We start from the raw sequence: 11,102 nt of genomic DNA, 5'->3' as shown, positions 1-11,102 counted from the left end.
TTTTTTTTTTTTTTTTTTTACCCACCAGAGTGAAGCAGGCTCCTTAGACACTTGTCTGACATTCACTAACACCGTTCTACTCAGAAATGTAATTTTAATTAGAACTCAATTAGCTAGCGCCTGTGCTTTAGCCGGTCTGCAGCAGAGAAAGGGGGGGAGAAAGGAATGCTGATGAACAAAAGAGATTCGACATTTAGGTTTCCATTTTAAAAGGAAGTCAACCATGCAGCTTTGTAAGAATGCATTTAATTTATTTCTTTAAAAGATGTGTTGAAAAGTCATTTTGCTGGAAAGGTCAGCCTGGCAAAAACACAGAGTTTTGCTGTAAGCAAACAAGAAATAAATGACTTATTTGTGCTTTTAAGTGACTCAATTATCTTAAGAGTCAGATTTTTAAAAAATAAAAATGTAGTTAGTTTGTAGTACAAGATTTTGGAAATAGTCAAAAGTTTACTTTTTAAAGTAAAGAAATGGTTGATTTTGTAAAGTTGGATTTATGCTCTTGAATAGCTTTGTTTCCTGCTCTTGGTAATTGTAGGGAAATATAGCCTTAAACCAGGATGACCTCAGGGTCAGCAGCGACCAGTGGGTAATTAGGCTAACTCTACAGTCGTAGTGAGATGGGAGAGGTCAGGGGTCAAGCTCTGACTGGATAAAGTGTGCGCATGCATATCGTTATGTGTGCAGGGATGTATCGCTGTGTTACCGCGGACGGGGGGTAATGAATTTAGAGCCACGTGTTCAGCTGACTTGCACGTTAAGCACTGATTGCCTTGTGACAGTGCATATGATTAGTGTATTGACATGGACTTGTGTAATGAAAGCGGGCGAGGCTCACAGCGGGATGTTTGCTCCGTAGATCCCTCTGCTGTTCTGCTAACACCTGCTGATCGTGTCGGGCCGCCGATTTCACGAGCAGCCGCTCACTTTGCAGCTCTGACCGAGTCCTGCAGCTGGAGATAGTTTTCGTTGTTTATTGTTGACTCCTTATTTATGTGTGTAGAGAGGGGGATAATCTATTCGTCACTTTGCTTCCTGACACTGATCATACCACGGAGATGAATGATTTACGCACTCGCAGGAAATGCAGGTAATGAATTAGCGAGATTAGAGACAAAAGTGGCACACATAGGTGTTGAAGAGGCAGGGCGGACAGCTGTTTGCTGGAATTTGACCCTGGAGGTGTGTCAGGAGGAAGTGTTTTTACGGTTGCCCATCACTGCCTCGCAGCTGCTGCCCAGGTGAGTGTTTGCACAGTAATGACAGTGGTTGTGCAGGAATCCTTCTGTAATTGTTGAAGCAGGACCATTTAGCCTCAGCTCCCCCCCCTTGCACACACAAGACCCTGCCTTTGTGTCAGCACTGCCCTTCATCCCTCAGGCTTTTCTGAGTAACCATAGAAACGAGTCATTAGCTGGTGGAAGTGAAATGTGACAGATTTTTCTCTTAAAAGTAGAGATTGAAAATCAGGAAGCTGGAATAACCCTTTCTACTCAGCTGGGCTATAATTTAGTCAGGAGAGGGACAAGCATCTCTTCAGTAATGAGCCGTGTTGTGGAGTGGAGGCACTGCTGGATCAAAAGTGCTTAAATAACACATGTTGGAAAACTTGCTAAAGGCTATTGAGGAGCATTTATTTTGAATTGTGTGGTTGTTAATGAGGGTGCAGCCTGATGAACTACCGCTGGTCTGTCCTCAAACAGCAGGGGTGATCCAAAGACAACCCAGGGCCGCTCTGTGCTGTGATTGACAGCTAGGATTTCAGCCGGTGACAAACAGGCAGGACAGATTACCGGGAGCGGAGGGGTCTGCAGAGCTGCAGCCAATCTGGCCCACACAGCAGGGGGATAAAGATACAGAGCAGGACAGTAGCCGCCTGGCATCAACGTGTTTATAAATGTCGCTCGGAAGTCGAGCTCAGACTAATGCTCCTCTCTGAGACCATCAGGAGCGGAAGGTGTGTGCCTGTGGAGAAGAATATTGGATTCACTACCATGGGACTCAAGTAAGTTATGTTACAGGGATCAGCTCCTCTTGTGTGTGTCTGACTCTGCTCCGTGAGCTGTTTTTTTTTCTCCCTTCTCTCCCGATTTATCTTTCTTTGTGTGTCATTCCCTCTTTTTCGCTCTGTGGAATGTGCACTTTTGTGTACTCGGAGTTGGACTGTCTGCTCCCTCGAGGTGAGGGGCTAATGGTTTTGTTGTCAAACTGCGGCGAGATGGATTCCTCGAGCAAGCCGGAGTGTGAGCAGACTGAATAACGTGTATTACATACTGCGGAAATCCTGACTTCATTTTTTAGTAAACAGCCACTAAGGGGGTGAATGTTAATACTGCTTCTACCTCTAGAGACTGACAAATGAGAATTGATTCATATCAATCTGTTGAATCTGAGCAACACATGCCCAGGGCAGCAAATGGCTCATCAGAGGTATTGAGTGGGTGGTAGCTGGGATGCTTGAGCTGCTCTGTGGTATTTGTCTTTGTTTGCTTGTGGATAATAGACCAGCTGGTATTTTTGTTGCCATAACCAGGCTGATGGGACTAATGGCTGCCTCTGTGCTGAAGCTGACAGTGGTGACACAAGCCGAAACCAAGTAACTTTTGGGGGAAAAAAATCCAGGTGTGGATCTATCTTCAGGTACAATCCAAGCTGAGGTGTTGCATACTTTCCCACTCCCCTCATCATACTGAATAAGTAAAGGATGGTTTTAGACTGACTCACAATCACATCAGTCATCATTGAGTTTGCCTGAAAAAATACAAGAAATTCCACAGAAGTAGATTTTACCTACATTGTGTTTTTTTAAATAGAGATCAGGTGGATTTCAAGTAATGTTCTATATGCACACTGATACGTCTTATTACGACTCCTAAAAACTGGAACTTAGTTGTGGCGACATGTTCAGCATGACATTTCTAATTGGTTTAGACCAGGACTCTGCAACCTTCAACTCTGACAGAGCCATTCAGGTTGATTTCTCGGTGACTACAACCCAGTAGGGGCCACAAAGTCTTCCTTCACCCTTTAAAAAAACAAAATTATGTATTTATGCTATTGATACTACTTTTATATACGGTTGTTCATTTTCCATGAATAAAACATTAAAATAAATGAGCCCTTTTTTAACTTTTGACAGAAATTCCTTTCAAAATAAAAAACATCCTGTCACATGTGATCATCTCAATGCAGTAAAAGTAGTACTAGCAAGTGTAAGGTCAGTAGCGATTTAATAAAAATAGTTAATTTCACTGTTGTTGGTGCATGTCTGCCAGAAATGTAAATCTAACAAACCGAAATGAAATCTGAACTAAATAAGTGACTCCTATCATATTTTCTGAACACACTTAAAATTCCTTAATTTTTTCAAAAATAGAAAATTTGCTTAATAATCCGGTGGGCCCTACTGGTTGTACTTATTGACGTCCACTGATTTTCTTGTAGTAAAGGACAGGACTCACAAAAATGTGTCAAATGTTTTAGTTCGACTTCTGATACGCACTGTCCTTCAAGTGTTTGTTAATGAGTTTAAGTTTGAGATAGTTTTCTTTTTTCCCCTTTAATACTTTCTAATTTGTTACTTTATAGTTACTATTTAACATTTAGAAACCTTTTTATTTTTAATTATTAAAAGAGCCACAATGGAGGGATGAAACCGCCACATGTGGCTTCGGAGCCGCAGGTTTAGATCAGGAGTCTGCAACTTGAGGCTTTGTAGCCACATGTGGCTCTTTTATCTCTCCATTATGGCTCTTAGGCTTTACAGAAACTTGTTTAGAATTTGAATAACTAATGAGTTCATGGATTTTTAGTTTGTTTGATTTGTTAAAATTTTAATATATCAAATCAATGAACAAAATTATGGTAAAAGTTTTAATGGTTTATCATTAGAATATACATTTTCTTATTTTTTGCTTCAAAACATTGTCGAGTAAATATAGTAAATAAATACATTTATGTGTATAGATTATTGGATGAAGGTGCTCTGAAGTCCTCATAGAAATGCGATGTTTGACTTTGCTTTCATGCATTTTTAATTAACGTACATCTGCTGCAGCAGGACGATCTTATTTGACACACAATTTACTTTATTTTGAAAGGAACTTCTGAGCGCTGCTATTGGGTCTAAAAGAAATTAACATCATGACATACAGAAAAATACAATAATTTTGTAATTCAAATCTATGTTTTATTAATTATTGGCCACAATAACATAACATTTATTATTCTACATGGTAAAGTGGTACTTTGAAGAACTTTGGTCAGCAATAAACTGGACCAAATGGTTCTTTTAGTATTACAGGTAGCACACCCCTGGTTTACATCCTGCACGTCCATCCTTCTTTATAGGCAAACACAAATTTATTTTTCCATCCAACTAAAACACAAACCTTGATAGCCTTTATCAAATAAATCTGGTGCAAAATAACAGGTTTCAAATTTTGAAAATGCTTTTCAGTTCGAGAAATATCTTCATGTCTATGATTTAAAGTAATTAAGCTTGTCATTTTACACTACCATCAGTATCATTTGATAAAATCTTGAAGCAATTAAGAACAACTCAATCTGTCGATAACAAGTTTCCCCTCTAAATGAATCAGCATGCTTTCTGTGCCTCTGCCTTGTGGAATATGATAACATGGTGTGATGATGCTTAGCTCCCTGCAGCAGCAGAGTGATGTGCTCTTTTGTGATGGGCAGCACAGAATCACTTGTGCCTGACATTGTGAATGGTAAACAGCTGCAGAGATAGGATGAGGGAGAAAGGCAGAGGGGTTGTCGCCTTCGGGAGGGGATAACCTGATACCTTTTCCCCTGCTCCCCTCTTAGATAAAACCCTGACTCAGGAAGACTGTCTGACCCAGTCAAAAAGCCTGCAGGGGTTGGAAATGAGGTATGTGAATGGATTCTGACAAAAGAGCTGAAGTGCTGACTCAAGCCTGTGAGCTCACCCGGGGTCCATGTGAGGCAACCCCTGGGGGGCGAGAAGGGAAAACAATGCTCCTGACAGACTCCACCCATGAATGGAAAAATAAGTCAATGTGGAGATTAGAAGTCTTGTATGCATGTCAGTCAGAATAAAACTCTCTTTCATTCAGATTTTCCTTTTTTTTAAGGCAAATTTGCGTGCACATGAATTAGGGCTGAATCTCATTCCATCTCTGGCAGCTCGCATTTAGTGTTGCATGTTTAACTGAATAATAGATCGCAAATCTGCACCCAGATTCTGTGATCGGTGCATTAGCTGAAATGAAAGTTAAAAGTATGGAGTTTCCCTGAGCTGCTTCCCGCTGAACGGATAATATAATCATGTCTCGGGTGTGCAAGAGGAGCCATCTAAACCTCTTTAGTGCCCCTCAGCGAAAGGTGTCATGCAAATGGAGGCCATTATCTATGTCATTAGAACCATAGCCTCTTTTCTACTTTTCTTTTTTATGTGATTTAAAGTGTGGCAGTAGAATACGAAAAGAATTGACTATCTTATTGTGTGGATTTTATTTTTTAAAATAGGAAATTTTGGTTTGCCAACAATCACTGCTCTGCCACAAGAACGACAGTGGCTGAGGTGGTTGAGCAGGGCAGGTGATGATCGAATGGTCTGTAGTTCAATCTCTGCTCCTTCTAGTCATTTGTCATTGTGTTCGTGGGCAAGACACTTCAGACAGACTCTTCTTCAGGCAGAAACTGCACCTTGAAGAGACTGCAGACTCACAGATTCAATCAGCAGCCATAGCGATTAGGGTCAACTGCTCTGTAAATATAAATGGAAAGGTGAGAGGATGCTATATCTGTTTCTAGCCCCGTTTTCTCCATAAACATTGTCTTGAGCAAAGAGGATTACAGCCCATAATCAGGTTGTGACCCAGTATAAGAAAGCCGGCTATGGTGTGCTTACCAATAAAATCTCTTTAACCACACTCCCACAGTGTAGTTGTTGCTTGTCTTCATTAGTGCGATACTCGATAAACAGATTACTTCCAAAAAAAGAGGATGTAAACACATCAACTATGCTTCAAGATCAAAACTTGTCTGACCTACACAGTTTTTGTCTTTTATCTAAAAAGAAAAGTTATCACCCCAAATCTGCTATCGGGACCATCTTTCTGACAACTCAGCTCACTTCACCTGACTTGGACCCTCTAGCTGCTGTTGGGTTCCCTGTTGACTAGAATATAGATGAAAGATTAGGAAACACTTGTTAGAAATCCCCTCCTCCTGCGTTCTGTCTTTCCTGACATCCCGCTGATTAATCACCCCCAAATGTTCTTAGCAGCCTGCGGGCCTGTTTGTTGTGATAGCCTCCATGTGAAGAAGTGCAAATAAATAATCGCTAGGTGTCCTGCCCTGGCAGAGAGTGATTAATGAAGCAGAGAAATGGAGCAGAAGTATTCTACGTGTCTCTCCCACGCTCATCAAGTCCTCATGTTGAGGTACTTTTAAAGCTAAGCTGTTGTTATATTTAATTATAGAATTTAGTGAATTGTCTTGTATATATACAACATTCTACCTCTGCAACAACTTGATGCAAGGTTTGTTGGCCTTGAGCGTAGCGAGTAAAGATTTGGGTGGGATGCTGGTTGAATCAGAGTTCAACATTTGTGTTGAGGATGTGAAGTTATGCTGGCATGTCTGCAGCCTTGGACAGGAGCGGCGTACCTGAAGCGGTGTCTGAGCTGCGTGGTGCATATTCACTGGAAGAGATGAAAGAAGCTGTTAATCCTTGTCAGCAGGGCCAGAGGCGAGGCGACTGCAGCCTGTGGAGGTGGGAAAAAGAAAAACCTTCCTTTTATTATCGTGTCACCAATCAGCTTAAAGGCATATTTATTATTCTGACTTTTACTTTTCTATCCTGAACCTTGTCACACAACAGCTGTGCATTTCTTTAAGACTCTTGTAAACAAGTTGGAGTCAATTATTAGGGACTCTTCCTTCTGCGACCTTTTGACTTTTGCCAAATATGTCCAATTCTTTCCTCCAGGGCCTCTAAACGGCCCACTTATCTTATTGACTGCCAAATAGTCCTGTAGAGTCTAAGCCCCATGCTTTGTTCACCTCTTCATGGCCCAGTGTTTGAGCTTGTTAGGGTCACATTTGCAAGAGGTGATCCTGAATGCTGGAAGGAACAATACAATGAATTGTAAATGGAATTATAACCACACATGTCACTTCCTGTGCTTGTCTTAAGCTCCGAGTAAGCCCATCTCTTGGCAAGAGAGGTTCAGGGGTGAAGGAATGGGGAGTTCAGAGATTAATGTTGGGTTTGCAGGTAACATTTTTCATATAATCATGTGGAATTGAGTTTTACTCCAAATAGGTTGACTGTCTAAAACTGTAGGACTTCCGCGCAGTTCTGTATGATAATCAGACTAAAACCCACCAGGATTTCTACTTAGTTACTAAAGTCCAGAGCCTACATTTATATTTACAACCATGCACTGTAGCTGCTAAACAGATTTTCTTGAATATTGATGAGGACTTTTTTATTTTTCAAATTTTGTCGCCAACTGTTTCATTTATTCTTGGCCGACCGGGGATTCCCATCCTTGGGAATATTGTGATTCCAAGCTGGCTGTGGCACAGCCCCAGCAATCCTTTTTTTTCTGCTGCTTCTTTCTCAGGCAGAAAATGATTTACCTCCACATGGACAGCGTTTTGCTGGCACAGAGCCAGGCCTACTGATCGAAGATGAGGCTTGGTTGTACACCCTGCTGCTCCCTCTCACACTCTCTCTTTTTTTGTCTATTTCCTCTTCATCCCCGTTTCATGTCGGCACCACCCAAATCATTTTTGCCTCTTTTGCATCTGCAGTGCTTTCTTTCCCAACAATTACGTTTTTCTTCCCCCATGTTTCAAATGATCCCGTTATTCAAGCAGCTCTCCGGAGGATTCTCTAATCCCTTGTTTTCCAGCTCAGTCCACAGACCATGAAAGGAATTCTGAGACAAAACAGGTTTACAACCTGAAGGCAGAATTTAGAATTTTATTTACTTAAGACTAATTACTTTTCTGTCATCAAATCAATTCAAATTTCCCGATAGGATTTTTTTTTTTTATCTGTAAAGTTAGTTTTCAAAAATGAAATTTTTGTTTCGTACTCTTTTCTGTTGTGACAACACATTGTACTCACAGATGCTACATGAATGCATTTGGCCTTACCTAATTGGCTGGGGACTGTTGCAGGGAAGATGTGTGTGCAGCCTTGGGCTGTCAGCAGTCAGCACACAAATAATGCACCATTTGATTCTGTGTGTCCAAGGTCAGACGCTGTGCAGGAACAAAAGGCTTGTTGAACACCTCATTGGAACAAAAGCTTTCCTCGAAATCCTCACTCCGCTGTATTTGAAGAATGTTAGGCTGCATGTTGCTCCGCTAAATGGATGTCACATTCTTCACAGTTTAGTTTTGGTGGGGCAAATTTATCATATTTCTAAGCATTTAGGGCGAGTCTGTCAACCAACCTTTCTATTCCTGGAAAAAAAAAAGGTCCTTGACCCATTACTTAAAAATCCACCTGTTTGATCATTATATAAAAAAAATAATATTTAATTTTTTTTATTACATTTTATGTGAGAATAACGATTCTTTTTGTTTTTTAAAAGATATTTTTTTCTTTTTAGCAAGTTATTCAAGTTACAAATTGACCAATCAGATGCCTCAGTAAAAACAGGTGGCTCCCACTGGCCCCACCTTCAACATTTGATTGACAGATTCCCCCGAGCCGCTTTCAGTGGGAGGGGTGTGGCGGACTGTCGAGGTGTGGAAATGTGGCGTTTGACCTATCAGGAAGAGACGACGAAGGCTCTGGTCTGATTTCGCGAGGGCTGGAGGTAAGACATTTCTTATGAGGGACCTCAACGCTTGTTATTTCCAGTTCTCATTTACGGTCTATGCGGAAAAAAAAAAAAAGTCAAGACACCCATAAGCTAAGAAAATTCGAAACTTGGTTAGAACTTGGAGAGTGTTAGAGCTACTGGAGACAGCTGGAATACAGTGCAAAACATAAATAAATAAAACTGGGGGTATTTTTTTTATTATTATTGTCTTGATGCCCGATACCATAACCCCGTGAAGCTAGAACGATTCCGCGCGCTGCAACGGAGCTCAGTAGCTCGGTAAGCTGTCTACCGGGCAACTAGCTAGCTTACCTGTCGATCCAGGTCCATTGACTTCGTGACACTGCAGGCTGGCCAGGGTGTATCCCGCCTCCGCCCAACGGTAATTACGACCGTCTCCAGCAACCCCGCGGCATTGCATTGAGCCGCCATTTTACCCTTTGATCTAGGTACGTCACGTGCACAAAGCTGAGCCCCTCATTGGTTGACGCGCTCGACGTCCAAACGCGTCATATCGTGTCGTTACGTTGACGCTTCCGCCGTTTACAACGTCATCACTGCGCCATACTGACGACGTATCATGCAATGATTGTGTCAAAAAACGTAATTATGTGACTTATGATCACATCAGGTCGTCAAAAAAGTTCTTATAGTGCCGATTTACCAGCCTCAAGTGCACGGACTGAAAAAAATCCTACACATCTACAGTTAAAGCTGCAAAGACACCCAAGAAGTCATCATGAACCAGCTGAAGGAAGATCTGGAGGATCAGATTGAAATTCTGATTGAATTAAATCTCATGCGCTTAAATAAGTGTCAGATCAGGAATATAATTTCTGGTGACCCTGATGAAGCGTGTAAAAAAATCCTCTTGGACTTCATATCGAAGTTAATAAGTAAAGTTTCATCCATTTTGAAAAAAAGTGGTAAAACTTTAACAAAGAAGTTAGTGAGGGACTGTGTCAGCACTGTCCCAAAAGCATTTGTGAGGGTCCTAAACAGCAGAAAAGACATCACAAGTTCGCACAGTTGCAACACTTTAACATTTCTAATAACTAAAGACGTGTTAAGGCAGGTGAAATCAAACAAAAAATGTCTGCCCCAAGCAGATGTGGATTTGATCATAGCTAACTGCTGCAAATTCATCAAAGAACTTTGTGAAGAAAAAATGCAAAGAAATGGGAAACAGACAGCCCATCCCATTGCATTGGAGGACCCTTCAATTTCCCTAAAAAAAGGAGAAGACTGGTCTTCGCAGTCCAAGTTTCAAAAATCCTTGTCTGAAGCTAGGGAGGCCAAAATAATCCTACTAGAAAAGCTAGTGGAGGATCTAATTAGACGTATATTCAAAAAAAGTGACACACCACTTTCCCAAAGTCGATTTGAATCCTGTAGGAAGCGCCTTTATACCAGTCTCTCAAAAGAAGCAGAAAAGCTAGAATGCTACATAAGTGCGGAAAACCTTGAGGGACTTGACAAAAAAATTTATAAACGTGTCCAAAAACATATAAAGACCACCAGTGTGTGGTTTTTAGAGTCTGAGGGGAAATTATTTGAAAATATTGTGGCGGACACATTTAAGAGCTTGCTTTTAAAAATGAAGGTTGTTTGCAAAGGTATCAGCTGCTGCTTGAAGACAGCCCATGTTTTTTATGACACAGATGAAGAACTGCAAACACTTAGTGGGGAAAAGAGTGCAAATAGATCAGCTATAAAGCCATTTTCTATTGAAATGGAATCATTTAAAGAGGAATCATTGAAGAGCAAAACTTCAGTGGTTGAGGAACCTGATTTAGATGACACAGACTCTGATTTATTTGCTAAAAAAGAGAAATGTAACATCATAATTAACCAGTACCTCACAGCCTTAATTCCCTACATGTTTAAAAAAGCAGGATACACGTGTTCCAAGGAGAACCAAGACCATCTTTTCAAGAGAATGTATGATGAAGTGTGGAATATGTGCAAGGCTTATAATTTCAACTTCAAAAATGAGAGTCTGAAAAATCTAGTAAAAGTTACGTACATAAATTTGATTAATTTTTCGAAATATTCGGAAAATGTAACACTCATGTGCATGAACTTAGAGAAGTCAGCTTGTGACTTAATTGTTGCTAAAACTTTTGAAAAGCACATGCTGAAAAAGAGGTCGAAATTTGCAAGGTTCATCTCCAAAATTGAGATAACCATCAGTGGGCTTTTTATATAGGAAAACAAATACTGGCAAGGGTGGTATTAGTTTAGGATTAAAAAAAATGGTAGGATTTT

The 11,102-nt window shown here is 40.7% G+C and overlaps 1 protein-coding gene across 5 annotated transcripts in view; it reads left to right on the top strand.

Moving 5' to 3' along the window:
- The window catches only part of kif26ab (kinesin family member 26Ab), a 73,467-nt gene that overhangs the window by 37,946 nt on the left and 24,419 nt on the right, over positions 1 to 11,102 (top strand). The window contains exon 1 of one of the 5 annotated variants that reach the window (XM_024296843.2): positions 1,881 to 2,005. The exons of 3 other annotated variants lie outside the window; for them this stretch is intronic. In XM_024296843.2, coding sequence (XP_024152611.1) covers positions 1,926 to 2,005 — 80 coding nt within the window. In that variant the 5' untranslated portion in view covers positions 1,881 to 1,925. Of the gene's footprint in view, positions 1 to 1,880; positions 2,006 to 8,155; positions 8,829 to 11,102 lie in introns of those variants that run through there. One more of the 5 variants, XM_024297013.2, reaches the window with a different exon arrangement.

This window comes from Oryzias melastigma, linkage group LG22 (genome assembly GCF_002922805.2).
Source record: "Oryzias melastigma strain HK-1 linkage group LG22, ASM292280v2, whole genome shotgun sequence".
In the NCBI taxonomy this organism is placed as follows: Eukaryota; Metazoa; Chordata; class Actinopteri; order Beloniformes; family Adrianichthyidae; genus Oryzias; species Oryzias melastigma.
This window is presented reverse-complemented; position numbering and strand designations above follow the sequence as displayed.